The sequence below is a fragment of the Mustela erminea genome, chromosome 13 (genome assembly GCF_009829155.1).
Source record: "Mustela erminea isolate mMusErm1 chromosome 13, mMusErm1.Pri, whole genome shotgun sequence".
NCBI classification, from domain to species: Eukaryota; Metazoa; Chordata; class Mammalia; order Carnivora; family Mustelidae; genus Mustela; species Mustela erminea.
In genome coordinates, this window is record NC_045626.1 from 48,957,184 (window position 1) to 48,977,534 (window position 20,351).

The following is a 20,351-nucleotide window of genomic DNA, read 5'->3' on the forward strand; positions in this document are numbered from 1 at the left end:
ACAAAAAGCAATTGCATAAGTTACAGCCAAAATAACTGAATACAACTCTCATTCTAATTTTAGTTTACATTCAGTATTAACCTGTGTGAACTATCCTACATGACAAAGTTCAACAGGTTTATAGATTAGTTATTATGCAGGCCTAGCAAACACACTCATACCACAATGTTCTAAAGGATGGCAAGGCTTGAAGCTGAACACACCAAGGTATGTATTAACAAATCATGGTGTCCTGTGCTTGTGCAATTTTATCCTTAAAGGAGAAGGACCTAACGTTTCTAAAGAGTTATACTGTTAAGGTGAGTTTTAAAGATCCAGACCTTAGGATTACAGGCATTGGAAAGAATAGGGAGGTCAGTTGGAATTCTTCATCATTGGGGTGATGATGGTCCTTTGGCTTTTTTCTGGCATTTCTCTTCTATAGGGTTAAGTAGTATTTAAGAGATTAGTTACTTGATTTTTCAGAGTACCATGGAGTACCTGCATCTAAAGTTACTACTTTAAAAAACACACTTTAGACTTTGAAGCCCTAAAGCCAGAAGAAACCCTGAGAAGCCATCTGCCCCAGGTACAACTGTTTTGGAATTATTTCAAGTATCTTATTTGCTCTATATAGTAAATGTTATTGGAATATTGCACAAACAGTGGGTTTCTTGATATCATCTGCATTAGGCCCTTTCAGCAAAACAGGAACAATTGAAATACATTCATTTCTAAAGCAACCTGCTTCAAAACGTACCTCTTCACCAAAAATTCTGCTGTACTAAAATTAAGGAGTATTTTTAAAGAATACATAAGGCAGATTCTCTTTGAAGGACAATTTTAAAAATGGGGTTTAAAGGAATTGTTCATTTCAAAATACATTTAAAGCATCATAAGTAGCTATATTAAAATCGAGATCTGCAAACCATTTTCAGATTAGTACATTCCATCTTTTCACTATTGTAAACTCCTTGTTATCATAAGCTAATAAAGCTGGTCAGTTAACATCATGTGTTTTAAGTAAATGCAGGCTTAGTCAGCCCCTTTCAGTAGTTTCAGGCCACAGATAAGACATCAATTCAAGTAAAAATGGCCATTTTAAGTGGTATATACGGGCTAATAAGAAAAATGTGAAGGAGATTGTTTAATGATAACTAATTTAAGCATGAACTTCTAATAGACTTCATTGGTTCTAGGACATTTTCTAAAAGTCTGTTTTTGATTAAAATATATTGGTGAGAAATCTGTAGAAACTTACACTGCTGATATTGAACAAACACCCCCTGCTGATTTTAGCTGAGTCAGAGACATTAGGTAATGGAATCTTTCTTTCTTCTTACAAGAGAATCACTGGTAGGATTAAAACTGGTTATATCTCTCTCTCTGGCTCTGTTTCCCATTTCATCAATTTTTGTGGTGTTGTCGGTATAAGGTAGGTGATAATCATTCAGTGTCTTTTAAAGGAAGCTTTGGTTGAGGCCCTGAAAGGAAACGAACTACTTCTACTCCACACAGAACCGCAGCCTGATGTGTAGCTTTCCTGGTGCTGGCTACTTCGTTCCAGCCAAACAGGGTGGGGATGGGGTGACCACTGAACAGTCTTTAATGGGCTCAACTACTGAATTAGGTTCTCCTTGTTCAAGATTAAATGCTGGTCCATATTCTCATAGACATACTGTGCTTAGAGACGGGAAACATTTTTAAAGAATGTAAAAAGCAAAGGAATTTCAGCAAGGAGAAGCTGCATAAATGCATACAGCGCCTGCTCTGCATTTACTGATTTGTTTGTTCAGTTTAAATAGTAAACTTTTAACTCCTGTGGAAATTTTGCCAAAAGTTTCAATACATATAAGATTATAAATCTTAAACTAACACTGCACAGAGAAAGACAAAGCTACTTCTTTTTTTTTTTTTAAAATACAAATATCTTCTACATTCTATCATTTCAGACCCCTGAGTAATACTGTACCAAAGTACAGATCTGAAGAGAAACTGAGGGTTCAGGCCTCAAACGTTAATCTTCAATTAATTCCACACCAACGGTGTGAGTCTCGTAACACATTCAGACTAGCTAATGCCGAGAGTCTGTTTTCCCCCTAACGTAGTGTAGTAGAAAAAACAATGCAAACTCCATGTTCATTCTCCAAGTACGTCCTCCTCAGGCTCCCATGGCAGACCATGTCTTAAGTAATTGCATAACTGCCTAGGGTGGAGTTAACCTGAATTTAAGGTCCTGACAGTGGAACTGAAAGAGAATGATAGCCCCAAAGACCTGGGTCAGATTGGGGTTGGAGGGGTGGATTTCTTTGGAGAACAAATATGTTGCACTTTGCTCCACAGTGATTGTACCTTAAAGGAAAAAAATCCCAAGTAATTGTTTCTGCCCCACCCCACCTAGGCATCCCTTTGCTGTGTTTGGTCTCTTCAAAAGGTCATACGTGGCGGCCAGTAAGAAAGTAGAGGGGCTTGTCATCACTGCTGTTAGCGGTTTGAAACTCGTCCCGGAGGCGGAACTGCCACTCATCCTCTAGCTCTAAGCGGACAATTGTTTGGCGTAAGGAGCTTCTGTCTTGGCAGATGACACATAGGGTAGCACCTTCAGAAGAAATGCAGAAATGCATGTTAGGCTCAGGGATTGAAATATAAAGAACATACCATTTTTTCCTGATTATATCCTCTAAGCTAACACATCTGAGAACCAACATGTAGGTAAGTGGCCTATCACAATCATTCATAATAATTTTATTTTCTATTTGAGTAAGTAGTATTACAAATTCAGTTTAAGAGTGTAAAGTGAAAAATCCTTGCCCTCTGGTAACCAATGGTAAAACTAGTGTACTGTGTCTCTAGTGTAGGGCTTCTCCGCCTTAGCAACACTAGGTAATCTTGTTGGGGGGGGGGGTGCTGTTCTGTTCGTGTAGGGTGGTCTAGCAGCATCCTTGGTTCTACTCACTAGATGTCAGCAGCGCCCTCCAGTGCGGCAACCTAAAATGTGTCCCACTATTGCCAGATGTCCCCTGGGAGGCAGCCCCCTTGCCCCACACTGCTCCAGGCACATTTTATGCATACATACACAATATCCTCTGTTCTGAAATTGTACATAAGAGTAAAATCATACGGTATTTGTCTTTTCTCTGACTTATTTCACTTAGCATTATATACCCTGTAGGCCCACTCATGCTGCTGCAAATGGCAAGATCCCTTTTTTATGGTGGAGTTAATCCATTGTATATAAATACATCTTCCTTATTCATTCATCTATGGTGGGATGCTTGGGTTGCTTACATATATTACCTGTTGTGAGTAATGCTGCAGTAAACATTGGGGTGCATGTATCTTTTTGAGGTAATGTTTTCATTTTCTTTGGGTGAGTACCCAGTACTGGAATTAATGGATATATGATTAATCCTATCTTCAGTTTTTGAGAAAACTCTACACTGTTTTTCCACATTGGCCTGTGCACAATATTCTGAGTCTTAACTTTCTTCACTGACCTCAGAGGTCATCCTGTCATGATTATTTGTGGTGCTTAATCTGCAGTTTGTTCTTAGGCAGATCTCTTTTGTATTGTACACACCTGTTGAAGCAACTTTAGCTTCTATACCAGAATTACAACTCATTAACCTAATTTTTATTAAAATTAGGTGCTTTGAGAAGCATTATTTCTGCTTACATCGCATCATTCCTTTCTGAAATTAATAGTGGTAAAAACCAAACTCAATGTGGTCACATTTCTGGCTTTGTGTCTGCGTTTTTGCCCTGACTTAACCACAACTTGATTCCACCCCTGCCCCAGGTAAGAAAATTGTGGCCCTGGTTTAAAAGCAAGGTGTTTAACTTACTGGCAAAAATTATTGTGAATGTGCTTTTTTATATGTTTCACCTCCCTGTTTTATCTGGGGGAACAATGGCATTCATAAGCAAAAGGCACTAAATTTGAATTACCTTTTAGAAACTTAAATTTCTTCAGAAGATCAGCACCTACAAAAGAGTCACAGAGGTACAAGAGAAGTCCACTGAAAAACACCCCTTCACAGCTGACATTGCTGGAGTGGGGCCTGGAGCTGACGTAGCATATGGCCACCTGGAATCATCAAGCAGACATAGCGTGGGCATTTCAAAAAGCAAGCAAAACATCTATACTTTAGCTGAGTGAGCCAGTACCTTCCGTTTTAGCTATTTCAGGGTAAGGTAAAGGAGGTAAATTCTTTTATTGAAACTTAAATAGATTGGTTATTTAAACTCTGTAGCTCTTTTATTTAATGTGCCAAGTTTTAATCTATTTAAGTCTTGTTTCTCTTAATGAAGGACAGTTGGGATTAGTAGTAAGAAACAAAACAGGCCTCTCCATGTAACTGCCTTCCACACAAAGACATACTTGAGATTTAAATGTTTTGATTAGAAATTGTTTATTCTCATCAATAAGGTAATCAGCTTTTCATTTACATGAACTTCAATTTTCAATCAGACAGAAGCTTCAAATGGTACATGATTTTAAGTAGGCTCCACACCTAGTGTGGAGCCCAGTGTGGGGTTTGAACTCAAAACCCTGAGATCAAGACCTAAGCTGAAATCAAGACTTGGATGCCTAACTGACTGAACCACCCAGGCACCCCCAAGAGTGCATAATTTTTTATTTATTTGGGAGAGCACAAGTAGGGGGAGCGGCAGGCAGAGGGAGAGGAGGAGCCAATGTGGGGCTCAATCTCAGGACCCTACGACCATGACTTGATCCAAAGACAGATGCTTAACTGAGCCACCCAGGTGCCCCAGGGTGGGTGATATTTAAAATTTAGTTCAGTATGGCTTGCATGTACAGAATATAACTTTACAGAAATTACAGGGTTAATAAGATAGTTGGGGAGACCTTGAGAACAATGAAATGGCTTAATATGTGGACCTGACCATTTGGCTCCAAATACAGGTTTCGCTGCTTCGTAGCTAGTAGGAGACCTTGAGCAGCTTCCTTCATTTACCATACCTCAGTCCCTTGTCTGGGGAGAGAACAGTAGTACCTGTTTCATAGGACTGTTTTGTGGAATAAATACTGTAAGATGTTAAGTAGGTATTCAGTGAGTGTTAGCTGTTGTTACACAACGCAGTCTTTAATATGTAATAACATCTAGAGCCCTGGACCCTGGGGTAGAGGATTTTGGAGATACCATAAAAGGCACTATTACACCTGATGGTTTTTAAGGTTCCTCCTACCTCTAAAATTCTACAATTCATGGTCCAACCCACAGTGTAGATTACTGAAATTTCATAAGAATAAGGATGTAAAGTGTTTATGCTATTTGAATTAAAAATCAGTTCACACGGGGGCACCTGGGTGGCTTAGTGGGTTAAGCCGCTACCTTCGGCTCAGGTCATGATCTCAGGGTCCTGGGATTGAGTCCCGCATCGGGCTCTCTGCTCAGTGGGGAGCCTGCTTCCCTCTCTCTCTCTGCCTGCCTCTCTGTCTACTTGTGATCTCTCTCTGTCAAATAAAATCTTAAAAAAAAAAAAAAATCAGTTCACAGGGGATGCCTGGGTGGCTCAGTTAAGCTTCTGCCGTTGGCTTAGGTCATGATCCTAGGGTCCTGGGATTGAACTCCACGTTAGGCTCCCTGCCCAGCAGGGAGCCTGTTTCTCCCTGCTTCCCCTGCCCTCAACTTACGCTCTCTCTCAAATGAATAAAAAAAATCTTCAGGAGACAAACCATAAGTGACTCTTAACCACACAAAACAAACTGAGGGTTGCTGGGGGGAGGGGGGTGGTTGGGAGAGGGGGGTGGGGTTATGGACACTGGGGAGGATATGTGCTATGGTGAGTGCTGTGAAGTGTGTAAACCTGGGGATTCACAGACCTGTACCTCTGGGGATAAAAATACATTATAAAATAAAATAAAATAAATTTAAAAATTAAAAAAAATCTTCAAAAAAAATGTTTTCAGAATTGAATACAGTTGTATTTCAGTTTGAAAAATTGTGTATGTCAATACACGCACCAAAAAAGCCAAAGAGGAAATAATAGTCTACCAAAATATTACTGTTCCCATTACAAGTGATTTTTTTCCTTTATACCTTTCATTTTTTAAAAAAAATTCCTTACTAAGAGTATATTATGTTAATGAATAGAATAAAATATTTTTAAAACAATACTAATAGTCAGAGGAAAGCTTAGTGGTGGAAGTCCTTAAAGTTCCAAAGGCCATCGGTGGTCTAAAGGTGTAAGTGACAGATTTTTTAAAAAACTAAAACTGATGGAGAACTTGAGATAGACAAGAAAAAGAGTGGAAAATGAGGAAACAATGGAAAAGAAAAATTCAGGAATAGAAAGTAGTGAAGTGACAGCTCTAAGGGTCTCCTGTGATCCCCTAAGTTGTTCAACAGTCACGGAGCTCCTCTTCTGCTTAAAACAGTGGCTAAGACACTGTGTACCTCTGAAGAACTGTGTCTTGTGGAGAAACATCATGTGATTATAAGATGGTCTGATAACTGCTTCTGTCCGAAGTCATGGGTAGGCTGCTCAGTGGAACTGACCTTTGAGCTAAGCTGTGCGTCTTCACTAGCTCACTGTGGAGAGCTTGAAGTAGGTATGGGGAGGGACAGTTGCCATCACATCTTGTGTGAGCCTTTGCAGTAGGTCACAGGCTCCTATTTTGTCTCCATTTAGAATTTAAAATGGGAAAGAAATGGAAGTTGGGGTGCCTGGGTGGCTCAGTGGGTCAAGCCTCTGCCTTTGGCTCAGGTCATGAACTCACGGTTCTGAGACTGAGCCCTGCATCAGGCTCTCTGCTCAGCTCGCTCTCTGCCTACTTGTGATTTCTCCCTCTCTCTCTCTTTCAAATAAAATCTTAAAAAGAGAGAGAGAGAGAGATGGATGGAAGTAGATAAAAGCACAGTACCAGCCCTCTTCCCTTTACCTCTGGTCCAATGTTAAGGTAGCAGTCAATGGCCAACACAGGACTCTTGAAGTTATGGATGGCTTTGGGGAAGAGTTTGTAGGAAGCGTGCTGAAGGAACTTCTCCAGGAGAAACTGCGCAGGGGCTGCCAGTAGTGTATGTTCACTGTCGGGAGCACAGACATACTGAAGGGGCAAGATGGGTGCTAAGCTCTCTGACACCTGAAATCAGAGCCAAGATTATCATGGGAAATATGTCTGTCACTGGATGAAACAGGCAAGGAAAACCTGCATTGCATACTAACAGTCCCCAAATAAGAGCAGTAGCACAGTGACAGATGGTAGGGCTAAACATAAGTGTGTCATTCTAGGTTCTGAGAAAGTTCTTTCCCCTTGGGAATAGGTTGGGTCTAACAACACACAGCAAGGGAAGGAGAAATGTAGGGTTCTTTAAAAGTTACTGCATTTAGCAACATTGTGAAGGCCCACAGGACGCCTTTCTCAGTGCTGCTGGACGTGGACGGGTTAAATCCCATCCCATCAGATCCAAAAAATAAAAGCAAAGAGGTTTCTAAGCTCCACTGGGGGAAATCACATATTATAAATGATAAGATACCAGTAAATCTCTTAGAAAAATTGGTTAGGTCCATGGAATTTACTCTCAACAGGTGCTGATTGGTATTACTTTCTTAGAAAATGGCAAAGGAACAGACAAGCATCTTAATTTACATTTCACTTATGTATTAAAGAATATAAAGATGTTAATTTTGCCAGTTTATGAAGAGAGAATGTTAAGTTTGAAACTTGAGATTTGATGGAATTGGTAGGCCTTAAGTCTAAAGAAAGGTAGATCTGTTGACTTCACATGTTCCATTTTGCTCTGGGTGAATCCTCAGTAAGGGGAATGAGACTGCAAACTTGGCATTAAGAACTGGTTCTCTGGGGGAGCCTGGGTGGCTCAGTGGTTTAAAGAACTGATTCCCTTATGTTATCTCACTTTCCAGTCAAGTGCCAAGGGCTTAATGCCAGTGCCACATAAGTACTGGTAAGAAACTGTTTTAACTTTCAACAGTAGAATCAAGCTTGCAAACTTACCATGATCTTTGGTTTAATGATAAAGTCCCGTTGCCCTCCAACCTGAACATGTTTCTTCATGAGACTGAAGTTATTAAAGCGGCAGATGAGCAGGCCACTACTGTTTGTTCTCAGGTTAAAGTCAACATCTTCACAGAAATACCTGAATCATAATCACAGGGATAGGTCTTTGACTATCTGTCACATCCCAGCCATGTTCACCACACACAGATGCATCATAGCTGTTAGGAGACAGACTCAGAATCAGCCTTGCCTTCTGGAGCTGGCTGGTCCTCTTAGCACTGGCCTGTGAACCCCCTAAATTGGGCACTGCAGTCATTAAAAGGAGGAGAAAGTGAGATGGCTTTGGCCCAGATAAAGGGGCCAAGATGCCAAAGGGGCCTTAGGCATTCCTGAACTGAAACAGGACTGCACGTTCTATATACTCCTGTGGGAAATGAACACAGACATGCTCCCAGTTTAAAAATCCTGGCTGCAAACAACATGAAACAGCTCCAGCATATTCTAATAGTTACAGAGGTGGTGGCTGACCTAAGAGGGACTAAATGATCCCTGACATTCCTCACTTGGCCATCTTGGATTTTCTAGGATGGGGATGTTACTTATTCAGGAGGCAAGACCAGGGCTAGCCTGCTCATTCCGGCCTGCTGGCCCTTCCTGAAGGATCCAAATCTCTGGATTTTACTAACATTTAGGGAAGAGGATTAACTTCCAAGTTCTGAGGATGAAAGAGTTCACCTTCAATGGATTATGGGTCCACACACTGATTTGTGTTGATGTAATAGTTTTTCTCCCTGTTTTAGTTCTTGTTGAATAATGGGATAGCTAAAGTAGGTTTTCTAAGCCCTTCATGTTGTAATTCCTGTTTTTTTAAGGGTCTGGGTCAGTTTAAGGGATTATGAAGGGGCACTTTGGGGCTTGTGATCCACTCCCCCTCCTTGTCCATAAAAGGAGATTCTTGGTTTTTCAAAGACCAAATCAAAGGAGTAGACCCATTATAGGTGTCAGAGTTGGACCGAAGCAACCAGTAGGTGCCAGGATTACTTTCCTCCAGGAGGCCTGACTTACCTGTTGAAGTCATACTGTACATTCTGAGTCAAGTCTATGTTAAGGAGAATGAAGTCATGCACATGGCACCTAGAAAATGGGGCTTTCAGGCTCTGAGAAGTCAACTTGCTGCTCCATTTCTGTATGCCCAGGATTGCATAGTGGATGATTTTTGGTGTTGCTTCAATATGCTGCAAGACACTCTTCAAGGACACATTCTTACTGGAAACTCCTGCTTCCATGGGCTGGCTATGAAATGTAAAATTGGTTTAAATACGAGATCAGTAACTATTACTGAGGATTGTTTATTAAGGGCTGACACTACTATACAGTATTAATATCTGTAAAGGATAAAATGAGCTGGTTTACTTTATATTAGACTGGGATAGAAAAGAAGGTCAAGCCTAGCTTTCTTTCATGCTGCCTGTTATTGCTAACTTAAGGGAGCTGTCTTGGGGGTAGGGCCTACCATGTTAAGGCAGAGAAAGAAAGCCATCCCATCTCAAAATGAAGCACATTTTGAAGGTTAGAAGCACGTAGGTATACTTCTGGTAATTATGGTGTAACAAAGGAATATTTGAAAACATCACTGGCTTCATACCCGCAAGTGGAAACAGACACAATGTGTGAGCCAGAAGGGCCTAAAGGTCACCTGGAAGTGTTTCGGGGCGGGGTGGGGGGAGCTACTTGTATTTTGGGGCCATTTATTGCTTAGGACTTCTCCAGGTTTAGAGCATTTCCTGGTCCTCATGGACCCATTTTCACCACTGTCCTAGGAAGGAGAACCACTGATTTTGGCTCAACCCTAATTTCAGAAGTGAGGGAATTGAGACAGAGATTAAAGGACTTTCCCTTTTCATCTGGGTAGTTACAGAGCAGAGCTGGGGTTAAAAAGCAGGTTTGACTCAGGAGCCAGTAGACGTTATAAAACTTTATAGCAGACCAAAGCCGTGATGCAGAAATTGCCCAGGAGTGTAATGGCACACTGAATCTCTATGAATTGAAGAGAGTGCTAGTGAGGGTAGTCTCCTGAATCATTGTTTTGCTCTGGAAAGCTGCACCTCTCTCATTTACTTCCATGCATGACTATAGCCAAGGAAAGGATCTTCTTCACAGCATTAGGTAATACTTCCCTAGAACCGCTTGGCAAGTACTACTACCTGCTCTGATCCTGAACACTGTGAATGTTCCACAGAACACACGAATCATCCATCACAACGATGAAAGGCCAGACACACTGGCGTTTAACTCCCAGTTCTTCCAGGCGGTTCCTCTCCAGTTCCAGATTGTGGTAGGACAGCTCCTTAATGAGAAACCTGGCAGCACCTGGAAGGCAACATAACCACAGCTGTACCTCCTTCACTCAGGCTTGACCCAACACCCCCCACCCCGCCCCCGCCACCCCAGACAACCTTCTTTCCAAGGCATGCCTGTTCAAGTGGTGAGCCTGCAGGGTGGGAGGGTCAATGAATTGTTCAGAGCAGTGCTTCTCAAATGAGTAAAAATAAGGAGGAGTCTGTTTAAAATGCTGATTCTGGAACCCATCATCAGAGTTGCACTTTAAGTCTGATAAAAGGCCAAAAACCAGAGCAGTCTTTGATGATGCAGATGATTCATGCACTACACTTTAAGCGGAACTACAAGAATCCAGTTTCCCTGATGGGAAAAAGGATACCATGTAGAGGAAAAACGCGTATAACTGGTTTGTTCCTTTTAAAGCTGTAAGATGCGCTCTCAGTCCTAGAAGCAGCCACTTGCATGTCCTGCTCTAGCGAGTAGCCAGGGTTGCGCTGAGTGGGTATGCTGCTTATACTAATGTATCCCCTGCTTTAGGAGATCGACAGCAGTGTTCTTTGAAGAAGATTCTGGAAACTGGCATCCTTTCCCTAGATGGGCTTTTTGCAAGAGGCGGTATGGTATAGTAAAAGACTGGAGCCAAGCTAGTAACATTTAATCCTGGTTCCACCACTTTCTAGCCGTGTGACAGTGAAAAAGTTAAATCCCCTATGCCTTGGCTTTTCCGTCTATAAGAAGGCAATGATAATGTCCACTTCACAGGATTGTTGTATGGTGTTCACGACAGCGTCTAACATGTGGTAAGTACTTAGTATTAGAGATTATTAAGAAGATGATGATCATCAGATCCATCCATGTTGTTGCAAATGGCAAGATTTCATTCTTTCTATGACTGAATGATATTCCATTGTGTATATATGCCACATTGTTATCCTTTTTAATATATCAATGGACACTTAGGTTGCTTCTGTAATTTGGCTATTATAAATAATGGTAACTCAAGCCAGTCAGAGAAAGAAAATACCACATGATTTTACTCATAGGTAGAATTTAAGAAACAAAATGAATGAAGAAAAGAAGAAAAAAAGACAAACCAAAAAAAACCCAAAAACAGTTACCTATAGAGAACAGATGGTTACAGGGAAAAGGGGTAGAGGTTGGGTGAAATAGGTTAAGTGCATTAAGAGTACACTTATCTTGATGAACACTGAATAATATATGGAATTGGTGAATCACTATATTGTACATCTAAAACATAACACCATATGCTAACTATACTGGAATTAGAATTTAAAAAAATTAAGAAGATGATACTCATCACAGCCAAATTTTATATGAGTGGGCTACCTGAAAATGAAAATGTAGGTAATGAAATGAAGAGATTAAACAAAGCTATTAGATCTATGGAGGAACCAGAAAAACAGTTTGAATAGATCAACCGTACTACTAGAGATTAAGGAAAATCTACCTTCCATGAACATTTGTGTAATACTTTTTATTCTCAATGTAGTAAGGACCATATATGAAAAGCCCACAACTAACATTGTAATGGTAAAAGACTGAAAGCTTTTCCTCTAGGATAGAACAAGACAAGGATTATTCCATTGTACCACTGCCACTTGTATTTAACACAGTACTAGAAATCCTAGCCAGAGTGATTAGGCAAGAAAAAGAAAAGGCACTGAGGTTGGAAAGGAAGAAGTAAAATTATCTGTTTGTAGGCACACGACTTTATATGTAGAAAGCCATAAACATTCCACACACACATACAAACTGTTAGAAATAATAAACATGAATTCAGCAAAGTTGTAGATACAAAACAAAAAGTCAGTTGTGTCTCAATACACTAACAATAATCTAAAAGGGAAATTAAGAAAACAATTCCAGGGCACCTGGGTGGCTCAGTGGGTTAAAGCCTCTGCCTTCGGCTCAGGTCATGATCTCAGGGTCCTGGGATCGAGCCCCACATCGGGCTCTCTGCTCAGCGGGGAGCCTGCTTCCCCCTCTCTCTCTGTCTGCCTCTCTGCCTACTTGTGATCTCTCTCTGTCAAATAAATGAATAAAATTAAAAAAAAAAAGAAAACAATTCCATTTACAATGGCATCAAAAAGAATAAAATACTTAGGAATATATGTTTAACCAAGCATGTGAAAGATATGTACATAAAAAAGTATAAAACATTGCTGAAAAAAAGTAAACATGACATGGTTAAATGGAAAGACATCCATGGTCATGGATTGGGAGACGTAATATTGTTGAGATGTCAATATTATCCAAAGTGATCCAAAGATTTAATGCAATCCCTATCAAAATCTTAATGATTTATGTGTGTACAGAAATTTAAAAAGAATCCATCCTTAAATTAATGTGGAATCTTAAGGGACCTTCAATAGCCAAAATAGCGTTGAAAAAAGAACAAAGTTGGAAATCTCATAGTTGGCTGATTTCAAAACTTACTGTAAAATGATAGTAATCAAAACAATATGGTAGTGACATAAAGAAAGACATATAGGCCAGTGGGATAAGAATGCAGAGCCCAGCAGTAAGGGCCCAGCCCTAAGGACCTGTACAGTCAAATGATTTTTGACAAAGGTGCCAAGACCATTCAATGGGAAAAGGACAATTTCTTCAGCAGATGGTATTAGAAAAACTGATATTCCCATGCAAAAGAATGAAGCTGGACCATTACCTTACACTATATAAAACTAAAATGGATCAAAGATCCAACTATAAGAGCTAAAACTATAAAACTCTTAAAAGAAAACAGGTGAAAATCTTGCTGTTGTATGTAGCAATGATTTGTTGGATAGGACACCAAAAGCATAGCCAATGGAAGAAGAAAACATATAGTTGGACTGCATCAAGATTTAAAATATCTGAGCACCCATAACCAGCAAGGAAATTGAAGAAGCAGTAATCAAAAATCTCCCAACAGACAAAGAGCCCAGGGCCAGATGCCTTTCCATGGGAATTCTACCAAACATGTAAAGAAGAAATAATTCCTATTCTTCTGAAGCTGTTTCAAAAAGTAGAAATGGAAGGGAAACTTCCAAACTCTACAAGGCCAGCATTACCTTGGTCCCAAAACCATACAGAGACCCCACCAAAAAAGAGAATTACAGACCAATATCCCTGATGAACATGGATGCAAAAATTCTAACCAAAATACTAACCAATAAAATCCAATAGTACATTAAAAGGATTATTCACCATGACATCTCAGTATCATAAAAGCCATATTGAAAAGCTCACAGCAAATATCATCCTCAATGGGGAAAAACTGAGAGCTTTTCCCTTAAGGTCAGGAACATGGCAGGGATGTCCACTATCACCACTGCTGTTCAACATAGTAGCAGAAGTCCTAGACTCAGCAATCAGACAACAAAAAGTAATAAAATACATTCTAATTGGCAATGAAGGAGTGAAACTCTCACTGTTTGCAGATGACATGACACTCTACGTGGAAAACCCAAAAGACTCCACCCCAAAGTTGCTAGAACTCATACAGGATTTCAGCAAAGTGGCAGGATATAAAATCAATGCACAGAAATCAGTTACATTCCTATACACTAACAAGGAGACAAGAAGGGGAAATTAAGGAGTTGATCCCACTTATAATTGTACCCCAAACCATAAGATGCCTAGGAATAAACCTAACCAAAGAGGCAAAGGATCTATACTCAGACAACTATAGAACACTCATGAAAGGAATTGAGGAAGGCACAAAGAAATGGAAAAATGTTCCATGCCCATGGATTGGAAGAGCAAACATTATTAAAATGTTGATGCTGGGGTACCTGGGTTGCTCAGTGGGTTAAGCCTCTGCCTTTGGCTCAGGTCATGATCTTGGGGTCCTGGGATCGAGCCCCACATCAGGCTCTCTGCTCAGCCTGAGAGAGCCTGCTTCTCCATCTCTCTCTCTGCCTGCCTCTCTGCCTACTTGTGATCTCTCTCTGTGTCAAATAAATAAATAAAATTTTTAAAAAATAATGATAAAAAAATGTCGATGCTTTCCAGAGCAATCTACACACTCAATGCAATCCCTATCAAAATACAATCCACTTTTTTTCACAGAATGGGAACAAATAATCCTAAAAGTTATATGGAACCAGAAAAGTCCCCAAGTAGTCAAAGGAATGTTGAAATAGAAAGCCAAAGCTGGTAGGATCACAGTCCCGGACTGCAAGCTCTATTACAAAGCTGTCATCATCAAGACAGTATGGTACTGGCACAAAAACAGACACATAGATCAACAGAATGGAATAGAAAGCCCAGAAATGGACCCTCAACTCTATGGTCAACTAATCTTTGATAAAGCAGGGAAGAATGTCCAATGGAAAAAAGACAGTCTCTTCAACAAATGGTGTTGGGAAGATTGGACAGCCACATTCAGAAGAATGAAATGACCATTTCCTTACACCACATGCAAGAAGAGACTCAAACTGGATGAAAGACCTGTGAGACAAGAATCCATCAAAATCTTGAGGAGAACACAGACAGCAATCTCTTTGACCTCAGCCACAGCAACTTCTTCCTAGAAACATCGCCAAAGGCAAGGGAAGCAAGGGCAAAAATAAACTATTGGGACTTCATCAAGATCAAAAGCTTTTGCACAGCAAAGGAAATAGTCAACAAAACCAAAGGACAACTGACAGAATGGGAGAAGATATTTGCAAATGACATATCAGATAAAGGGCTGGTATCCAAAATCTATAAAGAGCTTATCCATCTCAACACCCAAAGAACAAATAATCCAATCAAGAAATGGGCAGAAGACATGAACAGACATTTCTTCAAAGAATACATCCAAATGGCCAACAGACACATGAAAAAGTGCTCAGCATCACTCAGCATCAGGGAAATGAAAATCAAAACAACAATGTGACCCCTCACACCAATCAGAATGGCTAAAATTAATAAGTCAGGAAATGACAAATGTTGGAGAGGATGTGGAGAAAGGGGAACCCTCCTACACTGTTGGTGGGAATGCAAGCTGGTGCAGCCACTCTGGAAAACAGCATGGAAATTCCTCAGAAAGTTAAAAATAGAGCTACCCTACGACCCAGCAATCACCTACTGGGTATTTACCCCAAAGATACAAATGTAGTGATCCGAAGGGGCACATGTACCTGAATGTTTATAGCAGAACTGTCCACAATAGGCAAACTATGGAACGAACTTAGATGTCCATCAACAGATGAATGGATAAAGAAGCTGTGGTGTGTGTGTGTGTATATATATATATATACCATATATATGTATATGCCATAAATATGTGTATGTATACATACATACACACACCTACACAATGGAATACTATGCAGCCATGAAAAGAAATGAAATCTTGCCATTTGCAATGATGTGGATGGAACTAGAGTGTATTATGCTGAGTGAAATAAGTCAATCAGAGAAAGACAATTATCATCTCTCTGATAGGAGGAATTTGAGAGGCAGGGCAGGGGGGTCATAGGGGGCACAGAAGGAAAAAAATGGAAAGATGAAACCAGGGAGGGAGACATACCATGAGAGACCCTTAATCTCAGGAAACAAACTGAGGGTTGCTGGAGGTGGGGAGGGATAGGATGGCTGGGTGATGGACATTGGGGAGGGTATGTCCTATGGTGGGTGCTATGAATTGTGTAAGACTGATGATTCACAGAACTGTACCCCTGAAGCAAATAATGTATTAATGTTAATAATAAAAAAAAGAACATTTTACTAAGGGGAATAACTCAGACACAACAAATATTGTAAAGGGGCGCCTGGGTGGCTCAGTGGGTTGGGCCTCTGCCTTTGGCTCGGGTCATAGTCTCAGGGTCCTGGGTTCAAGCCCCGCATCGGGCTCTCTGCTCAGTGGGGAGCCTGCTTCCCCCCTCTCTCTGCCTGCCTCTGCCTACTTGTGATCTCTCTCTGTCAAATAAATAAATAAAATTTAAAAAGAACAAATATTGTATGATCAAGCTTACATGACATACCTCAAGTAGGCAAATTTACAGACACAAAATAGAATGGTGGCTGCCAGGAAATGGGGAAATAAGGAGTTAATCTTCCGTGATACAGAGTTTGAGTTTTGTGAGCTGACCAGAGTTCTGGAGATTAGTTGCAAAACAATATGAATATGGTGAATGCTACTGAACTGGACCCTTAAAAATGGCTAAGATGGTAAATTTTATGCTTTTTTTCTAAATAAAAAATAAAAAATTAAAAATAGTTTGCATGTATGTCATTGGCATATATGTTAGTTTCTCCTCAAATTATTGCAAAAATGGCAAAACTGCCATTAAGCAAATTCATTCAGATCTGGGATGAGGAAATTCACCTAAAGACTGGTAAAGCACAGAAGGGGGGGGTAATTTGAGGATCATATTCATATGGAGAAATATTCAAGTTAGTTTGTGGATTTGTGCTTTTGGAGAGGACAGATGACCAGGAATATGTAAAAACCTTAATCCACTTGATGTAAGGTCAAAAAAATGGAAAATAGAATCATATTCAAAACTAGTTTTTGAAAATATTTTAATCCCATATTAAGGCTAAACTTTAAGGAAATGAAAAGGGATGGAAGGGGGAACAAGAGACGAGACTTAAGAAGGAAGGGAGAGAGGTGGACAGATCAGCGGAGGGAGAGACAGTGGGTGGGGCAGGGGTGGTGGTGGTGCCGGGCGCGGGGACAAGAGAAGATGAGAACCTGGAGAGGAGAGGTGCGTAGATTTAGAGATTTAGAGAAACTACTCAGGCCTCCTCTGTATTCTCTGTTTCTGGGCAGGATGTTCCTACATCCCTCTAAAGTGTCAATGAGCAACTGTTGGTCTTCAGTCCTACGGAGACTGCAGACACTCACAGGAGCGGATGGGGAATACGGCTAAGAACTACGATGCGGGAAGTGACCAGACACACAGCTCTGAATCCAAATGGAGGTCTCCTCCCTCCACAGCTCGGTCACGCGCTCAGATAACCATGTGCTCCTTTGATGACTCAGCCCATTGCTCTTAAACTCCATGGGGAAAAGTGGGAAGGACTTTGTCCAGGTACTTTTAAGATGACTGCCATACACAGTAATGATGCTTCCAATTTCTGGTTGTACAGGACCCCCTCTTAGAACTTGCCACGTGCCTTTAAATGATTAGCAATGACTCGGGGACACCTCTAGATCCCTCTGGACCGTAGTGAGGTGCTAGCTCCCCTCCTCCTCACTGTTCCACTCCCGCCACAAGGGGCTCAGTCCTGGAAGATTGGCAACCGACTCTGGGAAGAATCCCAAGCCCTTCCCGGAACACTCAATCTAGCAGTGACCTCTTCAGCTACTAGCCCCTGGAAGTTAAAATTCTGCTAAACTGAAGATAAAGGGAAAGGAAAACTCAACTTTAAAGGAGAATCAAAAGTCCTTTGGTCCGGCGGATAGGATTCTTTCTAGAGGCTGGGGAACCTCTGGAAGTCTCCCGTGCGGAGAATGGAGGTCCCTTGATCTTGCAGTCCCTCTCCGCACCCCGGGGGCCCCTTACCCACGCCTGCGTTATTGAACATCCCAGGGAGCACCAGCATGATGTGGTTGGGCCAGTACTTGCGGTACAGAGGCATCTCGTATTCTTTGACCACCAGAAGGTGCAGGTGGCTGATGCCCTCCATGGCATGAAAGAGGTTTAGGAGTCCGTGCTCATGGCGACCACTGGAAGGAGTGAAAATAGGGCTCTTGACTGCATTCAAATTCTGTTGAAAGGGGGAAAAAAAAAAAAAAAGAACCAGAGACCAAAAAGGGAAATTAAAACCCTTAGATTTAAGAAGTTTGGAGAACCCAGTCTAGTATGTTGGATCTGTTGGTCTGAGAGCAACATTGGCATCCAGACACCGTCACCCACCTTGTCTGACACCAGGGGCAGCCGCATGCTCTCCAGGTGTTTGCCCTGCTTGCTGAAGACAAAATGACTCTCTTTGGATTTGGGAATGATGAAATAGAGCTGCACCTCTTCTCCCAGCATAGAGGAAGAGAACGTGAATGCGTGAAGAGTGGAGTCAGACATCTGTGTTTGTAAAGAAGGAAGAGAGGGGATGTGAGCTCATGGTTTGCAAACTCCTAGACCAGTCATTAAGGTTGTTTTTAAGAGAGGCAAACTGAGCTGATCTTCTCTAGGCCACCAGAGCTGGTGGTGCCCACAACATCAGAAGAGCAGGAAAGGCAAATGCTTCATCTTTTAGTCACTATCAGTGACGTGAGATCCAAGCGTCTTGCCTCCTACACAGCCTCCCTGAGGGTGGAGAAGTTTCTGTTGCTTGGCACCGTCTTTGCATTCCTCATGTTCTTAGAACCGCTACCACTCGGTTTTATGCAGAGGTTAGATATCCCTGTGGGATGTCCTGCTCTCTGAACATTTTCAAAGGTGCCCAGTTATAGGGGGAAAATCACTTTCATTTAAGTGAGTCAGGTTAAATAAATAACATTTTTCTAGGTAAAACATTAGGGCCAACATCACTAAAACGCCTCTGTGACCCCATCTTTCCTAGCTATAGTAGAAGCTGACGAAGTTTGAATAGTCACTTAGCCTAGAACTCTGGGTTCCAGGAAAAGACCACATATAAATCTGATTTATTTTTTAAACCGCCAGAAAGTTGGGGCACCTGGGCTGGCTCAGTCAGTATGGCTTGTGACTCTTGATTTTGGGGCCATGCGTCCAAGTTCCAATTTGAGTGTAGAGTTAAAAAAATAAATTATTTTTGCTTCAAAGTTCAAATACTTGGGATGCCTGGGTAGTTTAGTTAGATAAACATCAGACTCTTGATTTTGGCTCAGGTTGTGATCTCAGGGTTGTGGGAGCGAGCCCCTCTTTGGGGTGTTTGCTCAGCATGGAGTCTGCTTGAGATTCTGTCTTACCCTCTCCTGTTGCCCCTACACCTCTGAAAATAAATAAATACATCTTTAAAAAAAACAATAAAGTTCACATACTCTCTCAGTAACCCATCTTAGTGAATAATTACATAAAGGTCTTTATGACAGTATTTGGGCTTCATGAAACGACAGCATCGGTTTTCAGCAGCAGCTAGAAATCAGGCAGATTTCCCAAGAGTTTTAACCTAAATATTACATCTCATAGGAAAAAAGTATTGTAATTCTTTCCTTAAATTCTAGTTCATTCTGCTTCACAAGTGTGGGAATATACTACTTAGTGAGTACTACAATCATGGAAACTAACTACACAGATGGAGGATTTTTAATAATTTTCTAAAAGCTTATGATTTATAGACTGGGGCCTTGAATCTTCTTTATTCTGTAAAGCATTGTGAGTTGATTATAAACTGGCCCACCAAAAGTTTTCAAGAACACCAAGAAAACAATGGGACATAAAATGGGATGCCCAATGGGACATCCAATGGGACACAATGTCCAATGGGACATAAAAGGTAACTTGTATTAGGAGAGCAGAATGATCAATCCAGTTTTTCAGTATATCCCTTCTAGCACCTTTTGGGAAAAAGGTAAAGACCTGGTCCTTCAGACCAGAAGCAAGTTTGGGGGAAGTCTCATCAGCATGTCCTATGGGAGGGAAGAGCTTCTCTAGGCATTCAGAACCAAGCCATAAAAATCAAGAACGTAAAGTGGGAGAAAGGAACATAGAACTTATCCTCCACATGGGCTCTGGACTACTGTCATTTGCTGCCTTTCCCACCTTTTGTGTTTATAGATGCTCTGGCCAAGAAGAAGCCAAAGACTATGGAGTACTGGCTCATCTTCTGTGGTTCTACCTCTCTCAATAAAAGATAAATATTGACTCCTCTGTATGCCTAGTGATCAAAATCACTCCACACTGGAGTCAGGATATGACTTGTCCGTGCAGATCAGCAGACCTGTTCCCAGCTCAAAGGGCACACCCTGTGGACTTGTTAGGTAAGAGCACCATTTTTGTCAACAACCCTCTCACCAATCTTTTTCAGGATCACAGATAAAAGCTAACCTCAACGGGACAAATGGAACCATTTCTATGGAATGACTTCAGAGGCTAAAACTCAAGCTTCTTTCTCTCCCTCTTCTCCCCCTGCCCACCATCCTAATAAGCTT

At 41.1% G+C, this 20,351-nt stretch overlaps 1 protein-coding gene and 1 long non-coding RNA gene across 11 annotated transcripts in view; one reads left to right on the forward strand and one right to left on the reverse strand.

Moving 5' to 3' along the window:
* Positions 1 to 398: 398 nt before the first annotated feature.
* Positions 399 to 20,351, reverse strand: part of GREB1L (GREB1 like retinoic acid receptor coactivator) — a 268,506-nt gene continuing 248,553 nt past the window's right edge. For 9 of the 10 annotated variants that reach the window (XM_032311193.1, XM_032311192.1, XM_032311189.1 and 6 more), the window contains 8 exons: positions 18,160 to 18,321; positions 17,806 to 18,010; positions 10,168 to 10,333; positions 9,029 to 9,256; positions 7,961 to 8,102; positions 6,887 to 7,087; positions 3,928 to 4,066; positions 399 to 2,578 (listed from right to left, as the gene is read on the reverse strand). In XM_032311193.1, coding sequence (XP_032167084.1) covers positions 2,415 to 2,578; positions 3,928 to 4,066; positions 6,887 to 7,087; positions 7,961 to 8,102; positions 9,029 to 9,256; positions 10,168 to 10,333; positions 17,806 to 18,010; positions 18,160 to 18,321 — 1,407 coding nt within the window. In that variant the 3' untranslated portion in view covers positions 399 to 2,414. The remainder of the gene's footprint in view (positions 2,579 to 3,927; positions 4,067 to 6,886; positions 7,088 to 7,960; positions 8,103 to 9,028; positions 9,257 to 10,167; positions 10,334 to 17,805; positions 18,011 to 18,159; positions 18,322 to 20,351) is intronic. The other variant, XM_032311198.1, reaches the window with a different exon arrangement.
* LOC116572310 lies at positions 14,657 to 19,905 on the forward strand. The gene is made up of 3 exons (XR_004278214.1): positions 14,657 to 14,760; positions 19,800 to 19,802; positions 19,893 to 19,905. It is a non-coding gene; the product is annotated as an uncharacterized LOC116572310 (long non-coding RNA).